The sequence below is a fragment of the Seriola aureovittata genome, chromosome 16, assembly GCF_021018895.1.
Source record: "Seriola aureovittata isolate HTS-2021-v1 ecotype China chromosome 16, ASM2101889v1, whole genome shotgun sequence".
NCBI lineage: Eukaryota > Metazoa > Chordata > Actinopteri > Carangiformes > Carangidae > Seriola > Seriola aureovittata.
In genome coordinates, this window is record NC_079379.1 from 887,935 (window position 1) to 907,307 (window position 19,373).

General features: G+C 39.4%; 1 protein-coding gene across 2 annotated transcripts in view; it reads left to right on the forward strand.

Annotated features, from left to right (window-relative positions):
* Positions 1-19,373, forward strand: part of phf14 (PHD finger protein 14) — a 143,526-nt gene that overhangs the window by 107,448 nt on the left and 16,705 nt on the right. For both annotated transcript variants that reach the window (XM_056398743.1, XM_056398744.1), the window contains exon 17: positions 3,937-4,054. In XM_056398743.1, the coding sequence (XP_056254718.1) occupies positions 3,937-4,054 (118 nt within the window). The remainder of the gene's footprint in view (positions 1-3,936; positions 4,055-19,373) is intronic.

The following is a 19,373-nucleotide window of genomic DNA, read 5'->3' on the forward strand; positions in this document are numbered from 1 at the left end:
ACAATTAGAGCCAGTTATGTCCTAATCAATGAAAGAGATTCACATTCTTCAGTGAAAATCTGATAACAGCGGTAACAGACAGGGAGGTCAACCTGAACCCTCTCTATTCATCTCCATTACTGGGGAAAGAAGGACAGAATGAGGGGTTTGACGCCGGGGACAGAAACTCAACAAGGCGCTTCTGACAAGTGGATCTAGTTTTTGAGACCTGGTTAATCTACCCACGATAGAGTTTGAGATCGTTTACAAACATATCATTAACAAGCAGAGCATGAAGAAGAACGCCACACGACGCATATGAATATGAGTGGATTCACAGTGTAAACATTGTAAAGTGTAGTTTATTCTTTATTTACTTCAACTCCAGAATGTAACAGTTTTATTAGAGGCAGGTCTTTATGTCAAACTCTCTCTATTTGATATGTATAGTTGGCCATAGCAGTATTTTATTGTGAAGTCTTGTTTTCTGTTGTTCCTGCCTGTTGTGTTAAAGTTACTGCATTACGTGTTAATACAAACTCAACGCTTCATGTAATCATTTCAAATTAAAAGACCTCTAGCATTTCAGTGACAGAAACTCTTTATCTTTTAACAGGGCTTTTATTGCTGTCCTGCATTGAGATTATTGTCCCATTTCCTGTTGTTGGTGTTTATGTTGTTTACATGCTATTCAGATCTGCTAGTTTCTTTAGCAGTTCACTCCCTCTCTCCTGCTCTCTGCTCGGTGTGTCTTATATTTAGTTATTACTCTGCCTCCTTCGTTAATAATAATACATGTAATGAAAGTAGTTTATATGCTGTAATGGAGGTGAGGCTCAGTGTATTGGAAGTGCTCCTTCTCTTCCCTGCAGGTCCCAAGCAGCCAGAAACCAGAGCAGCTCAGTAGACTGCCTGTAACAAAAGGTGTTGACCAAAGCCCACGGTCAGCATCCATACATGTTCTAGACCTGAACCAGGTTTATACCCAGTTTGTTTGAGAAAAAGTCTTTCTGCAGCTGTAGACGTCCCCTTAATAGAAACAGTTTGATCCAGGAACTCCAACTCAGTGGTGAGGCACTCAGCTGACCAGTGGTGGAAATATGATCAGTCAGTCAGTCAGTCAGTCAGGTACATTGGTGATTATAGGGCTTGCCCTGCTGTTGCGGTCCAGCCAAAAAAAGATTTACCTTTAGACCCTGTAGTGTTTTATTGCAGCATTTACCAAATTTATTTAAAAAGCAGCTTTTTAAGGATTTCAAATGATGTTTGAAATGAAAAACATTTAGTCCAGACCAAAATATCTCAACTGATAGGATTGCCATGAAATTTGGTTTGGATATTAATGTCTTCTAATGACTGTGGTGATCCTCTACTTTTCTCCATCAACGGGTCAGTATTTCAGCTTGTTAAGAGCTTTGATTTATGAGCTAATATGTGGAAAAGTAATGCCATTCCCATTAGTCTCAGCAGTACTTTAGTTTTTAGATAGTTACTGCTCATTGTCTGAAAACTGTTTCCTGGTGTAGTGATTGTGCGCAGTCCAGTCATCGCAGTCCAGTCATCGCAGGAAAGCCAGACACTGTGCATTTTTCTCAGTCTTGTACATTGTTAGCTCACACTACATGTTGTAAGTTTATTCTACAACACATCTACCAATGATGACAGAAAGCGACAGGAGAAAAGGAGAAATGTGGAGCTGCAGATACCTAGAAGATGTAGACAATATTGTTTGTTTATACTGCAGTGAAGTTCAGTTTTATATCAGTTTTATATCACAGCACAGTCTCAGTCAAGATTATAGTTTTAGATACATAAGAAATACCACTCCAGTCATTCTAAAACAAGCTCACTACAGTTTATAACAGACCTTTTGACAGCAGCCATGTGGGAATGTGGACCATGGAACTGCTCAGATGGCAGACGGCTGGCCAAAAACATTTCTGACCTGCCAGAAACCCCAGAGCCTGACTGTTGACATTATGACCCCCCTTAAACTGCACGTCAAAGGACAACTGATGTGGCAGAAATTTGGCCTGATTCTGAAATTAGTCTGGGGCGACCAACTCAGGTATGAAATCAGGCCGAATCGTACAGTGTCTGCCCTGCTTAGGACTGGTAGGGTTTGGTACCATTGTGTCTCTGCATAGACCAAAACCTAGGCCTGTGCTCACCGGATGATTCTGACATCCTGCACTGTAGTTAGAGACACTGCAGTGAAAACAAGAGATAATATGATAAAATGAAATGATAAAGTGAAATATTTGAGCAATACATACAGACATAAAAGAGGATCAAACAATGAAGTCTGGAAAGATGGAACAACTCCTGCAGTATGAGTCAATTATTGTTATGATCTTAACTTCAAGTTGGATAACACCTGCTCCAGATGTGCATACAGAAAGCTTTCAAACACCTTCCCTTTTGTCACATGTTGATACGTTGCAGCCTGATGATAAAATCTTTTAAATGAATTCTTCCCTCATCAATCTACACTCGGTACCAATTAATGATGTTATTCAGACACGTATTCAGACACTTTGCTGTGACACTAGGTTCCTCCATTTCTCTGGATCATCTCTGAGATGTTTCTTCACCTTGATTGGAGTCCACCTGTGGTAAACTCACAGCTGATTGGACATGATGTGGACAGACACACACCTGTCTATATAAGGTTTCACAACGACAATGCAGATCAGAGCAGAAACCATGAGGAGGAGGGAACTGCTGCAGAGCTCAGACACAGGACTGTGTCGAGGCTCAAAAACATTTCTGCTGCATTGAAGGTTCCTGAGAAGAACAGTGGTCTCCATCATTCTGAGATGAAGTCTTGCACAACCAGCACTCTCAACCAGAGCTTGACGCCTCGCTAAACTGAGCAATAAAGGGAAAAGAGCCTTGGTAACGGAGGTGACCAACAACCTGATAGTGACTTCCAGAAACTTCCAGAAGGACAAGCATCACTGCAGCTCTCCACTGATCTGGGCTTTATGTCAGAGAGTCCATATGAAGCTTCTCCTCAGTTACAGTTTGTAAAAAAGCGGCTAAAGGCCTCAGAGACTGAGAGAAACCAGATTCTCTGGTTTGATGAAACCAAGACCGAACTGTTTGATCTCAGTTCTAAACATCACGTCTGGAGGAAACAAGGCACCGTTCATCACCTGCCCAACACCATCCCAACGGTTAAGCATGGTGGAGGCCGCATCAGACTGTGGGGGGACAGGGAGACTGGTCAGGACTGAGGGAAAGATGAACAGAGTCAAGTACAGAGCGATCCTTAATGAAAACCAGGTCCAGATCTCAGGATTTCAGACTGGGCTGAAGGTTTACCTTCCAACAGGGCAGTGGCTCATTGACAGCTCTGTGAATGTCCTTGAGTAGCTGCAACATAAGAAAATGTTAAAAAAGTCAAGGGGTCTGAATACTTTCTGAATGCACTGTATCTGCTGCCAACTGGACAGTTTAGGATATATGTTATATATATTTGCTGCCTTGCTTATTTCAGATGCTAAACCCACACTGTTGGTCTTGAAATCTATCTATTAATGCTTTTAAATTCCATACTGAGTGATATTCTCAATCAGTGTAACTTGTTTATAAGCACGGTGATCATCCTCTGCAGACATACTGTATTTGTTTCAGTGTGTATCCTGTGTGTGGTCTGACCCATGTTGCTTTATCTGAGGACAGAGACAGTCCTGATGGGCATTTATCTGACACTAACAAGGCCTGTATTTATCTGCTGGCTGATACGAACCATTGGACAGTCATTGGCTGTGTAAGGTCAAGGGAGTGGAGTGATTAGAGGGACTTTGGAATGCATTAACAAAGTCTGACTGACTGACAAACGGCTCCCTTGTCATCATCCATCAACCCTCCTGAGCTGGTCTCATCACTGAAGGAAGACGGTGGCTTTATTTATGTGACATGTAACACCTGCCCTTCCTGTTTGTGCCTCAGGTGTGATGAGTGCCAGCTCTGCTATCACTTCGGGTGTCTGGACCCCCCACTGAAGAAATCCCCCAAGCAGACGGGATATGGCTGGATCTGCCAAGAGTGTGACACATCCTCCTCCAAGGTGAGTGTGTGTACAGTATGTGTGTGCAAGTCTTAGAATGCAGCAGAGGTGAAATTCAGTTTGGGGGGTCTGGCCTGCTTTGACGTCTCTCATCTTGAGATCAACATGTATATCCTTCCTGTTCATTTTGGCTTGTGTGCTTATTTGATCCAAAAAAAGGAATCAATATTTTCTTTATTTTTCTAAAGTGATAACATCACCTCTATGTTGGTGTTTTTTGATATCAACTGACAGTTTCAGTAGCATCATTTGATTTGTGAAATGTCTGTCGGTGGGCATTAACCATAGTTTGTTGTATCACTTTGAATAGTCTAACAGGCCTCATTTGCAACCTCAGCACTTACAGCAGCAACACATTACTGTTGCATTTACTCAGTGAACAGCAGGAAGAACCTCCTGTATTCTCCAAGGTGGTCATCCCCATTTCTAGCCTTGTTGTCAAAACATGTAAATAGCCTAAATGAGCTATTTGGCTATAGCTCCTTTTTATTGGCTGAATCAGTATTGGATTGTCAACTGTCTATTATATTGGCTTTGCAGACAGTTTTCTGAATCTCTGGCTTCTTTGTATTACAGTCAAATAGTATAATGTGAATGAGCACATACAATGCTAAGATCAGAGATTGAGCTACTTCAATTTTGACAGTCTCCTGCCGTCACACTTGCTCGACCCATTAAAGACAGGCAGCTAACACTTGCTGGATGTTGGGACTGGATTATGGGATTTCTACAACACAGAACAAACACAACACTATCCAAGAGTCAGCAGATGTTAACATGATCAAAAAGTAACATATTGTATTCATCAGCGCAAGAAAGGCGAATTAAATTCATCTGGAATACAAACAACATGATGGCCCTCTTAAATCTTTAATGTCATAATGGGACGGACAACAAATGTTTGATTACATTTGCATGGTTTATACAGTATAATATTCTCTAGTTAGTAATGCATCATGTGACTTTGTGCCCATTAACAATTCTGGAACTGGGAGGAGTTGTCTGGTGAGTGCTGAGAATGAATGAAACCAGGTGCTGCCCATTAAAATAATGTGGATGACCACACAGTGTAAAAACTATCACTTAGATTGAGGCAACGTTTTCTTTTTTTTTTTGGTATATTTGGGTTTTAATCAGTACAGTGAGAGAGAGAGACAGGAAAGTCAGGAAGAGAGAGGGGATGACATGCATAATTCAGATTCAATTCCAGGCCGCTGCAGTTAGGACTAACCCTTCATGGTACATGCTCTACCAGGTGAGCCAACAGGGCACCCCAAGGCAACATTTTCTAAGCAATTTGTGTAAGTTGGTGAACTTTTTGGTATTTTGATCTGGGTCTGGAACGTCTCGTTCATTTTCAGTTTCCAAGGGGCATTATCAACAGTTGCACCGAGATGCCTCTGGATGCAGTTGGATAGACTGTGCAAAGCGAGATAAATGTAAACATACTACAGATTGCAGAGAAGATCTGTGATGGTGTAGAATCGATATGCTAGTCCCAACATCCAATTTATTTGGCTTCTAGTCAAACATAACAGACATTTGAAATGACATGATTTAGCAGCCATTTGTACGTGAGGTGTACTTCATCCACAACAATTCCCATCGGATGGGGGTGTCGTGTGGCGTAGTGGTTTAAGCAGGCGCCCCATGTGTAGAGGCCACAGTCCTCGCTGCAGTCGGCCCCGGTTCGAATCCCGCATCGGACGGCCTTTCACTGCATGTCATTCCCCCTCTCTCTGCCTCCCCGTTTCCTGTCACTCTCCACTGTGCTGTCCATTAAAGGCATAAAAAGCCCAAAAAAAAAAAAAAAAGAAAACCTGGATGCCAATATGTCCTGCCATTTGCTGTTCAAGCTACCAAATATAAGTTGGATATTTCTGCCTCATCATGGACTTACTTCCCTGATCTGTTTATCCATGAGAGCAACCAACAGAGAAACAATAATAGCCAGTAGCTTTTGGCAAACAGCATGTCTATTTGTTTAAGTAACTTTAACAAAATTCTGTCGTTAATACGGCAAACACATTTCGCCACGTCAGTAACAGCCATCTTGGCTGTTAACAAGAATGCTTCAGCAGTGATTCTCTGTCAGCCATCGTATAAACTTGCAAGGCAGCTGGATTTCTTGTGAACGAGAATCCACCATTCCAGCCTCTATGATATTCACTTGTGGCTGAACCACAGTGGTTTGGACCAATCAGCAGTCTATGAGGGAGGAGCTTCTGGTAGCCACAGACCTCTCTTGGTGTGATGACAGTGAATCTACTGTTAATTTAACAACAATGGCAGCTCCTAAAGAAGTTAGTCTAGATGCTGCTATAGCATCAGTTACATCATAACTGGAGATCATTTTGGAATTGAAAGTAGAGCAGAGATCTGCAGTGAAGGCTTTTCTCTGTGGAAAAGTTTTCACTCTTCTCCTGACTGGCTTCAGCAAGGGTTTGATTTACCAACTGGCACCACTGCGAGTGAAAATGGGAAGGACACAGAAGCAGTAAAAACATTCTGAATGACTTCATCTTAGTCTGAAATTTTAAGATTTTTCCTGAAGTAACACAGAATGTACAGAAAAGGGAATTTTGCTATTGTTTATTTCCATGCAGCTGATACTAATTTTTGTACATAGACAGTGTTCCTGGTTAAATTAGACCAATATTGGTGTCACCACAATGAATCAAATCAAGAGGGTGGTACTAGGGAGTCTTGAAGTAGTGAAACTACTGGAGTGTGTGTTGGGGGACAGTACCAAGAGAACCTGAGGTCCTATTTTACTGTTCTGGTGGAGTCATCGCAGCAAGACCATCAATCTGTTATTCCAAGATGAGCAAAGAGACAAGAACTTAGTGACTTAGGATTTCCCTTCACGTCATTAAGTCACTAACACACTGAAAACTACTTTAAGTCCCATTGCAGATGGAAATGCTGATGAAGTACATGTAGTACACTTATCTGTACTCTTCATTCAAACATCCACACAAGAAATCTATTTATATTGAGGCCATTATCAGTTTAAACACAAAAGCAGTTATTTATTTCATAACTTGCCCAGTTTGAGGGTAGTTTGTTGTTCATTCTATTTAAATGGTGCATAGTACCTAAAACCACTTCTTCTACTCGGTACAGAGGGGATGTCTAAGGTTAAGTAGTTCACTTTTCAAATAAAAAAAAAATGTAAAAAAAATAAGGTGGTAAACCAATATAAAATTGAGATATAATTGTGTATGTTACCTTTGGAACTTCATTTTTGTTTATGTCTCTGCTTCTGCCCTTCTGGTTGAATCGGCCCAAAAGGGCACATGTCACTTACATCGACCTACACTGTCTACCCATGGCTTCCTGAATCAAATTCAAGTCACTAATACTGCCTTCAGAGTGACATCTGGCTCTGCTTCATCTACCTGCTCAATCTACCATCTTACTCAATCATTCAGCCTGGTGCTCCTTCTCAGCCACTGTGTTCCTCTAATGAATGTGGTCTGGTATCAACATCCCTGCACACAAGACAGTCTCAGTCCAGCTACTAAAGTCTATCAGAGCAGGGTGTCCCTCTCTATCTTCATCTCTTCTCCTCACACCTCCAACACCCTAACATGTCTAACTGGCTCTTACTGTGAACTTTCTCTGCACTTCTTCACCTGATCTTCTTCACTCATTGAATAGATGTAGTACTGTACTTGGTTCTTACACCAAGGTCTCCTACTGATACAACTCCTGAAGAAGCTGAACGTTTTGATAGTTGAACCGTTTATATAGCACAAAGAATGCAGGAGTAGTTAACAACCAAAGGAAAGTAAAAGGAGGATCTCCAGTAAAGCAGTGGAGCAGGTTAAATTCAATATGTTTTCAATGTGTCTCCAGTTCGTTTGTGTGTATGTGTGTATGTGTGTGTGTGTGTGTGTGTGTGTGTGTGTGTGTGTGTGTGTATCCATCTGCCTGTCTGTATTTATGTGTGTTTCTGTGTCAGTTAGAATGACAAGCTGAAATTAACTCCTGAATGCTTCCTGATTAAAACTGGACTGAAACATATTTCTAGTGAAACCAGTTGAGATGTTTGTAAATCATTGCAGAAATGTCAGTAAAGTGGTTGCTAAACACCACAGATATCAGAGGAGTCTCTAATCATGTAATTTGACCCAGATGTGTGCCCCCTCCCTCCACTCAGAGTTTGCCTTGGTGATAATGCTTTCTCACTGGGTGCCCACCTGTCTTTCTCTTTGAAAAAGGTAGCACCTGGAAAACAATGCTGCAGCATTCACGCTAATAAGTATGCAGAATAATAATATATGCCTTCAATGCTATTGCATTGCAGGCACATAATAAATTGAATGGCACTTATAGTAGACCTATACCTCTACCAAGGCCAAACAATCTTACACACAAAGACAGTGATAAAAAATTCCTGGATCTGCCCCTTTAAACAGATCCACACAAAAATGTGATGGGTTCTTCCCTGCCCTGGACAGATATGGCAACTGTTTATAGCTGCATGTGGAGACATTAAATAAAAGCCTAAAGAAGAGGAAATGTTGATTTAAAGCTTCATGGATGATCTATGATCTATTTGAGGTGGGAGGTGTGTCCGTGATGACTTCTTAACAGATTGTATAGTGCTCTAAAATTGAATGGAACACAGGCAGAAAGAGCTGACTGATAAGAATTTGATTAAGCCTTCCTAAGAGTTTTTTTTGTTGAAAACCACTTAATGTTAACATAACATGTTGCTAAGAAAATGTCTGATAATATAAATGGGTAATTGTGAGAACACATGGGTTAAATTACATCTGACTCCTGCTTCCCTACTTATTGTCGAATTATTTCATGTAAAGCTCAAAGCTAACACAAGCCCCCTTCACTTATTGTAATTCTGTAAGATTGAAAATCAGTAAATAAAAATACAGTACAGTACCTGTTCATCTTAAAAATAGATCTTAAAATCAGGATTACATTTTCATGAAATTACACATCAATATGACATCATCCCTGCACAACTATTTTTTTCTTTTCTGCTTGTTTGTTTGTTTTTATTGAATTATATTGCAATAAAGCCTAACATTTGGCTGCCTCTCAACCTAATTGATAAATGTATCCCCATTTCCATCTCACTAGAAACCAGTAGTTTGTCCTGCTTGGCTCCATCTATGTAGGAAATAGTGGCTGATTGATGCAAAAAGGAAATTAATTATAAAAGCCATAGTAGAAATGCTGATTCACAGGAACAAAATTTCAATCAATTTTTAAGGAAACCAAAAGGTTAAAGCTCTTTTAATGTTAAGTGGTCACCATATAAAATTCAAATTTTTTTTTAAATGTACTATTAGTCCACTTGAATGTACAGCTTCAGTATAGTGTATATAAAGACAAAACAAATAGTTGGCAATATATGATATAACATATTCCACTGAATAATTTACTCCAACCTTTGCTAAACTGACGGTGTTGTCTGTGCTCTTTGGCACAACTGACCTGTTTTTCGTACTATGTAGGAACACATGAAGAGCATCAGTATCAGATCTGCCTTCTTATATCCACAATGGGATTCAGGGCTCGTTCCTCTCAGTTGAGATCCTGTTCAAGTTTCTAACGGACCACAGCACAGTTCTGCGGGGACAGAAACAGCCAAGTTCTGTCAGGTTTCTTGCTGTGTTTATATGAAATGTTTAGTCATAGTTTTTCTTCATATTTATCGTAACACTACACCCTTTTTTTTGAGTTAGAGAATTATATGTATAATAATTTTATTGTACTGTCATCTGATTGTGTTTCCACTCAATAGTATTCCTGCAACAGCAGTTTTTTCCACAGTGTAATTTAATTGTGTTCTCTAAAAAGGATTTTAATTAGAAATGAAAAGAACTGTGATAAATTCTTAACATTTCAAAGCAGGAGAAAACTTTGCACCTCTATTCTGTGAGGCAGATGCGTAGGAACAGGATGTAGGACAAGGAAAGTGGCAATCAAAAAATCCTGCACACTGACTTGCAGCAAATAATTTATTGCACCGTTTCGGTCTTAGACCTTCAAAAGCCAAGCCATGAAGTCCCAGGACCTCTCTGTAGACGTCTGTGATACAACAATGGAGACGCACAGATCACGGCGAGGTTATAGAACATGTTGAAAGTTTTGAGTGAAAATTTAAGAATTGTGGAACCGTCAGGACTCTAGAGTTGGCCATCCAGCCAAACTGAGTAACTGGGCAAGAAGGGTCTTGGTCAACCTGCCAGAAGGACAACCATGTGATCAGCTCTCCTTCAATCAGGCCTTTATGTTAGATTGGCTGGACAGAGGCTACTTTAAGTAAAAAAGCATGTGACAGCCTGCTGGAGTTTAACAAACAGCATTTAGGACACTGAGAGTATGAAAATAGACTGGTCAGAAGTGAGGAAAGAATGAATGCAACCAAACATAGGGGGGTCTTTGAAGAAGAGTCCACACAACCAGAGACTGGGGCAACGGTTCACTTTCAGCACGAGAACAACCTGAAGCAGGGGGGGGAGGGGCTTCGGGAACCTGACTGTCCTTGAGTTGCCCAGCTAAAGCCCAGATTTAGACCCCATAGAACATCTGTGGAGAGACCTGAAGATGACAGCTCACAGACACTTCCCATCCAATCTGATGGAGTGGGTCTGAGAGGATGTGTGAGGAAGAATGAGATAAACTGCTCAAATCCATTGTAGTCTATACTTAATGCTATTTGTGCAGTGTTGTCTGTAGGCTTTTATGTGACAAAATGAAAGAGTAAAGGCTTTATTTCGGTCACTTTCTGTTAATATCCAAACACTGTTCTTATTACAGTTGGTAGAAATGGTAGAATGAGAGCTGCTAGGACAGAGGGTTTTAACAGCAGTAGTTAAAGGAGGAGGACACTGTTTGGAGATGAGCTCACTGGCAGCCTGAGGAGACAGTAGAGCCTCCCAGAGGACACTCAGGTCCAGTCCTGTTTAATCAGCCCTCACCAAAACATACTTATACTTTATATGTGTTTGCATAGAACATTAAGACTTGATGACACAAAGTCTGTTGAACGCTTCAGATTTTCAAGTGTTCCCAACATTAATGTTACATATACACACATTATTACAAGAAAATACACTGTGACCTAGATATACTGAAGTATGTTTAATATAAATATATGAAGCCCTGATTGGCTTAATATTGTACTGAAACTGTACAATTTGTCCAGAGGAAAACCAGTGGTTTATCATCTGAGGAGCAAGAACATCATGTCACATCAATTTCATTTCAGTGAATTTTTATGGTAATAGCATATACTGGGCCTGGGATGGCCACTAAAGAGGGTCATCCAAAACATTATTCATTATCTGTTCATGAGGACCATGAATGGACACAGCCAGTTTCATGAAATTTGGACAATGATTTTCAGTGTTGGGTACAAACTTTGAATTAAGAGTGGAGCGAGAGTAAATGGTCCATGCGGCTGAGATCACCAGGCTGATAGATTTCAGAGTGTAGGTCAAAAGGAATCTTTAAATTGATGGATCAAAATGCGAAATGAACAGTCAGAACAATCAGTGTCACCATCCTTAAGTTGCAGTAACACTTCCACCAAGTGTGTCTGTGTCGCTCAAACATCTTACACCTACTTTACTAGAGGCTCATATAATTGACAAATTCAAGAATGTGTTTCTAATTCTGCTGCGAGCTTCAGTCTGCAATTGGCTCTTGTTCATATCTGGCCTACAATTTGGTTTAGTCAGAAAACAGGAAAGGGTGATGTCTTGTCATTATTCTTGTGGTTTGCCATCAACCTGTTTTACAGTATTTGCACTACAAATTTTTAAACTGCAGTTTGCAACAACAAACTTTACCATCTGTGGAGCGCGTACCATTTAGGCTTAGTCCTTATCGCAGTGGCCTGGGTTCGAGTCCGGCGTGTGGCCCTTTGCTGCATGTCATCCCTTCTCTCTCTCTCTCTCTCTCTCTGACTTTTCTGTGCCTCTCTCACTGTTCACATTCACTAATTATGAAACCATATAACTCAAATGTCTCTAAGGATAAAATGAAGTGATGACATTTTATATCCGAAAAGGTCAAAGGTCAACTTCACTGTGACATCATAATATTCTGCAAAAACACTTCTGGCTATTATTCAGTGCCATAACTCTCTATTTCCTGATACTTGGCTGGTTGGTGGAGGGATACAACTGTGCAGCGGTGATTCTAGTTTGGAATAAGAGAGTAGTTTGAGATCAGTACTCTGTATGAGCAGATACCTCGATTTGAGAACAGAAGAGAAGAAGTGGAATTGGTGTTTTTCCTAAATTCACATTGACATTCGCTTTTTCATAGAAGTTGTTGGACATATGCAGTAGAACTCCCTGGGTTCCCCTGTAAGATTTGGTCAAGATTATGCGAACAAAACTGCTTGGTAGCCTGGAAAGAAATTCAGTATCACTAACTGTACTTCCATTTACTCTCCTATCTATCAGAGTCCAGACTTGAGCACTTAACACTTAACACACACACACATACACGTTTGGATATAAAACAACTTAAAGATCTGTTTCATAAAAACATGATATTAAAATCATTCATTGATTTGAGAACTGAATATGGTTTACCTAACTCAGATTTTTTTTAATATCTACAAATTTGAAACTGTCTGCTCATTAATTAAGGAAAAGAAATTAAGATTTGGATTGTCTGAAGTAGAAAATACAACGACAATCAAATCTGAGAATTGTATGATATCCTATTCAAAGGAGGTCATTTATCTTTCCAACCACTATTTAAGACTTGGGGAAAAGATTTAGGAATGGTTATGAATGAAAGCAACGCTTTAAACATTTGTGAAAGAATATACTTTTCATTTACAAGTAATAAAATCAAGGAAGCCAATTTTAAGTTTATTCATAAATTTTACCTCACTCCTATAAAAATGCAAAAGATCTCTAAAGATAAAAGAAAACAAAAGAAGGAAAACGTATGCATATGTTTTGGCAATGTGATCTATTAAAACCTTTCTGGAACTCAATTCACTCCTTCACTACAGCCGTTTTGAAAATACATTTTTGATTTAGACCCTTCACTAAGAAATGCATACTCATATATTGGAAAAATGAATCTCCTCCTACTTGTGGGATGTTTCTGGACCATGGAACCAAATTTTTCCCTCGAGAGAGATTAGCTTTGGAAAATATAATTGCGATTGTATTTTTCAGGACCTATGGTCCACACTAATTTCTGGTTTAGAATTTTTTTCTAGAAATGACCAATAATATATCTGTTAATATTTGGTAATGAAATACTGTGCATGAGCAGTTATTTCATCATGAATTATTGACATGACACGTTATTGCTGTTGTTCAAATTTTTTTTGCTGAGACGTACCTCAGTATGTATGTGTGTTGGTGTGTAATACATACATATATATATATATATAGGTTTGTGTGTGTATATACAAATGCATACACACTTGTATATTTTTTTTCTTCTAATTAATTAATTAATTAAGTTATTTATTTATTCATTTGTTTATTTATTTTTCTTTGTTTTAGTGTTTCACTTTGTTTGCCAAGGTGGAGGGAAGGGATGGGAAGTGTGGAGATGTTCAGTGTACTGATGCATTTGTGGGTTCATCCATTGGTCATTGGTCAATGTTGTACACTGATTATTGTGAAATAGGAGATGGGAAGTGAACATTGGTTTCCCTTGTTAAAGTCAGATGACCCATCTCCTGGAGAACTTTTACAACTTCCCGCTTTGCTTTGGAAATCGAACAGCCACACCCACAAGAAGTTACTTCGTCATTTTAATCATTAGAACATTCAACCAATGTAATGTTTCCTTTACTTATTGATTGACAAGTATAGACTGTATCCACATATTATACTTTATTCTGTAGATCCTTAAAGGTAAAGACAGATAGTGAGGATTGAGCCACTCACTGTGATTTTCTCCCCCTCAACTCTGTGTGTCATCTTTCTGATTCTACCATCTCTTAGACTCTCGTATCTCATTCCCTCTGGAGCATCTTGTCCCTATGAAGTTGGTCCCATCTTCCTCCTCCTCACTCCTACTTGTTTACATCAAATGGGAGAACCTTCAGGCTTCAGCTTGCTTTGCTCCAAGATCAGGGTGACATTTCACTGGTGACAGGAGAAAACATCTTCTGTGTTTACGTGACAAATTAGTGTGAACAGTTATTTCTCCATTCCTTTAGCAAGTGTTCAGTTACTACAAGCTTATTGAAAGCATTCATTATGCCAATCAATTTATGTTCTACTTTGTGGTTCACAGATATACATAAGGAGTGAATGATTTCTGATTCTGAAGAATTTTTATTATTGGATTTGAGTTAATCCAGCACATTGAAGAGGCATGTTTAAGCAACAAATGGATGAAAGAAGCCAACACGTGTACACCATTTCTGATGTTGCAGGGTCTCATTTTGAGAGACAGTTAAGAATGTGACATTTTTGAGAAAGCATGGTGTACAGACCTTTTAAGGCACAAGGTGCTCAGAGTGTCTCGGTAATAGCAAGTGTGGGGAGATAATTGACTCTACTAAGGGCATCTAAAAAGCACTCTGAGATGAGAGCTGTATTTAAGGAAAGTTTTATTATCTACTTTTAAATGCCAAGCCATGCACCATTTTTGCCTGTCGGGGAAGAATGTTTCTTAAATGCCAACATTAAGTGCAGAATATTACCTGATCGTTGCGACTGAGATTCAGCTGCTGGCAGAGATAGTGGGCAGTCAGCCCCTCTTCCTGACAGTCTGCTACAAAGAATGGTACAGGAAGTGATTTGTCAGAGCCCCCTACAGCCACTGCTCTTATCTGAGAGGAAGATATATGATATCTGAATAAAGAGGTATGCAAGGAAGCAACTCGGAGTATCTTACAGTATGTGATGCTGACCACAGTTCTGCGTGAATCTCTTGTTTGAAAGCCAGTCCGTTTATGTTTTGCACCATAGGTTTGCTTGAAAATAAGTATAAGGTGAAAAGCATATGTTTCTATTTGTACTGGTAGAGTTTCAAACTTTAAGGTCTCAGTCATACTCAGTGTCAGTCTGAAGGTAAGAGTGGTAATACCTGTTCCAAAGAGCCACAGTTAAAGGTGGGGCCAGAAGTCATAGAGAGAGATAATGGTAATTACAGCTCAATAGTTGTGGGTCCAATCACAATATATAGATCACAATATTAATGTATGTATAAAATACAGTATATATATATAATGCATGTATTAAATCAAGTGAGAAAATGTTAATGGATGATCTACCAAATTGAATACCTGACAAATCAAAGTACTTCATCACATTGATGCAATAAGAACAACCAGCCCTCCAACCTCAACAACCACCAACCCTCTGATACAACCCATAGGAGTGTCTCCTGAAATAGCGCCCCTACAGCAGCAGGCATACTGGACTGTACCAACAGCGGCCTACCTACCTTTGTCGCCATGGTTACAATAATATATATATAATATACACAGCACGCTAACATGTTGATAACAGCAACGGTAACTTGCTGATGTTATGCAAGATACGTTTACCATGTTCACCACCTCTGATAAGTGTGTTTGCATGCTGTGTGTTTGATCATTAGCACCAAATACGACTTACAGCTGAGGTCGACGCCATTGCAGCACTCCGGTCGCTCCCTGACTCACGCCAGGAGGCCAATCAGCTGCAGCCTGACTTTATTTTTGGACTTGGTGGCAATTTTAAAAATCACCTGCCATAAAGGAAATATTAAAATCACAGCCTAGACCTACTTTCCATTTCATTTCACTTAATTCATTCAGTCTGAAAATATGTTTGCATAAATTAGCATTAGGGTTAGTTTGTTAGGTTTTGTCCTGGCCAATCAATAATGAGTTATGTATGGAGGAAAAGGGATATGAATGTCATTCAGAGTTATCACAGTTTAAGTGTTATTATTTCTGCAAGTCCATTAGCACAACATATATGGCTGCGGTGATGTAATTTATGCCTGATGGCACATTTTACTTGGATGTACACTGGCTTCAGGAAGTATTCAGACCCTTTCACTTCCTGCACACTTTATTGTTTCAGAGATTTAATTTTAAATGAAAGAATTAGTTTTTTGGTCCATCGATCAACATTAATGACAATGAGGTATAGAGAACTTGTAGCAAATTGTAGAATGTAGAAGAAGATATGAAGCTCTAGGATTTGTTGCTAGGTGACATCTAGTGGTTGTAGTAATGATGACAGGAGCAAAGGGAAAAGTGCAGTGACGTAGTATAAAGAGACACAGTCCACGTCAGGAGGAGGTTGTGGTGGATGGATGAATACGACACAGGAGAGCAGTGTTCCATTCCCATGTGAAAGTAGAAGTTTATGTTGTTTATATTCGACAACATGTTGAGGAAGTACTTATTTTAACCCAAATCACCATCTTTTCCTGAACCTAACCAAGCCTTGACTGTCATTTTAGTAACTATGGTGACGAAGATAGGTACGCCACTGTCAGTACAGTCTGTGTGTTTATTACTGTAACCGAGGCTGGGTACGCCTGCCTCAGTAGCAGCGCTATTTCAGAAGACACTCCTATGGGTCGTATCAGAGAATTGGAATTAAGGGTTTAGATTGATGGGCCAAAATGGCAAATGTATCCATTAAAAATAAAACTACAATACAGTAAAGTGAAGGTTTCATTCTTAATCCAGGTTACAAAACTGTGATTAGTATCACAGCCATCACCAAGCACAACACCACATATGTTTGAACTATCAAACAAGGTTTTCAGTGATTCAGAGGTTGGAAGGAAACAAAATAGCCTTGTGATATGTTGAGTTCTTGGCCTGACTTTTTTAGAGAAAATGTTTTAATATCTTTAATAACTTTGTTGTGACTCTAAGTTCATTTGTATTTGGTGTGTGACCAGACCAAACACAAATATCCAACAATGTTGCAACTATAGCTCCTGGCAAAGAAAACAATCCCTACAACACAAGTGCTTTTGCTCCTGTGCGTGTTTTTCTTATTGTCTCCTACTAAAGGTCACAGTGGATGGGATTCTGTCTATGAGATTGTGATTACTAACAAAACATCTTGATGATGATGGTTTGTGCATCTGAATTGTGTTGTTGAGGTGTTTGTAGAACAGTAAAAATTACAGAGGAGCTGCTGGTTTACAGTGTTGCAGGAAAACGCAGGAGCTGAGCGCCGGTGCTGTTGCACACATTTCTGTTGTGCAAAGGGGCAATAAAAGGCTTTATTAGACAGGCTTGAGTTCATTATAGACGCTGTGTTTCTCGCAGCCTGCTCGACTTAGATAAACCTCGCTCTGACCAAGGCCACATTCCTCCCGCTGTCGCCCCCGGCCCTCGCAGAATTGATTTCAGTAATAAAGTGGCAGTCTTGCCATAATATAAGGATGGCCTTTAATTCAAGTCTGTTACTGTGCCAAGGGGCGCTTGTTTAAGGCTTTATTTACACCCTTGCAGCGCTGCCTGGCATGCTGGGCTCCACGGTGAATCAGACCAGAAGATTTGGATAAAAGGTTTGAAATGCCAAAAGCTCTTAAAGTCGCTCAGGCAGTGTTTAAAGTACTCAGCTGTGAACTTGTGTGGGATGCACTACTTTTGCTGCACTCTGACTTGTTGTCATCAAAAGGATTGCAACTGTGGAAATTACTGTCCATAAAAGTTTAATTTTCTCTACTTCCTCCACAGCCATAGGCCTACTCCCACTCTGCAAACACTTTGTAAGTTCTGTTGTGATCTCACAGTCTTCAGCTCAGTTTATGTATGTATGACAATTACGTGCTTAAGGTTATTGTTGCCTTTTTACATTACAAGGTGTTTATGAGACCAGTGGACCTCAATCTTTGATGGTTTGTAGCAGCTGATGTAGATTTTAATGTTGTTCCCAGTTCAGAGAAAGATTACCTTTACAAGCTGTGCCCATCAATCAGAAGCTTCATCACTTGACCTGTGAAAGACTGTAATTAAGTTAGCCTAATTAAGTTAATGAAGTGTCACACTTGGCTGACTTTACTATGTAGAGTAAATTGAAAGAAAAATAGGCATCATTACTCATCACATACTCTGGTATTTAAAGTGAGGCACAGGGAACGCATTTCATTTTACCAACTCCTCATCCAATGGGCGTCCGTCAAGGTGGAAAAATCCAACCTTTAGTCTGTTTTCATGCGTCTGTGCCGGCAACGGTCCGTACGTCCGTCCCATTCTTGTGAACGCAAGAAATTCCTTGAGGGAATTTCCTCAAATTTGGCACAAAAATTCACTTGGACTCAAGGACTGAGCTTTCTTTTTTGTCTCCATCACCAGCATTTGTAGCTGCTGCTTCATCCCATATTTGTATAAATTATCATTTATTTATATTGTAGTTCATGCTATCAGATTGTTCTGCACAGTGGTTATTAAAATGGAAATGCTTTTTGCTGGTTGGTCTCTTTTTTAGGACTTTAGCCTTGCAGGTAGTTACAAACATTTATAACTGATAAAACACATCATCATGTATTGATGAGTTACTATAAGGCTCCTTTTACCAGTTATAAATGGTAGTAACTCATTATTAAGATTAATGAGTAGTAAGTATTAACTTAATCTTGCCAAATAGTGAGCCTGAATCAATGTATGAAAACTGTGTTATAACTTGTTTATAATTGTTTATTTATGATTTATAAAGCGTTAACAACCGAATTAATAACCTAATTATAAACCATTTATTAATATTTTATAAGGGTAGTCTTATTGTAAAGTGGTAACTATATATAATAACTGCCTTTTCCATCTGATGCCAGTTGCTCTGTCACTTTTGTATTGTTTTTATTTCCATATTTCATTTTTATTGTTGCTTCTTCTTAATGTGTTTTTAATCTCAATTTGTGTAACTCTGTACGGTGTCCTTGAGTGCCAAGAAAGGCGCCTTTAAATAAAATGTATTATTAATATTATTATTATTATTATTATTATAATATGTAAAACCTTTTCTTTGAAGTCTTCACTACATCCATTATGTGAGTCTGGACAGATATGGATGTAAACTAAACTCGACAGGTTGGCGGAGGGATACAACCACACGGTGGTAATTGTAGTTATATTCTCAATGAAGTGTTTTCTTTAGCAGTCTGATTGGTTTAATCACTAGTGAATTTGTGGAATGAAGATAAATCCCCGAGTGTGATTCGAATTTGTTGCTCTCCACATTCCCTTATCTGTATTCAAGTTTAATCTTAATGCCACAAGGAGTGTGCGATCAATAAGCCCCAGAGTCGAGTGCAGTCATTTACTCAAGCGTATTAGCTACTTAAAACATGATGACCTCATCAATGATGGTTGTCTTTTAGACGCGGACAG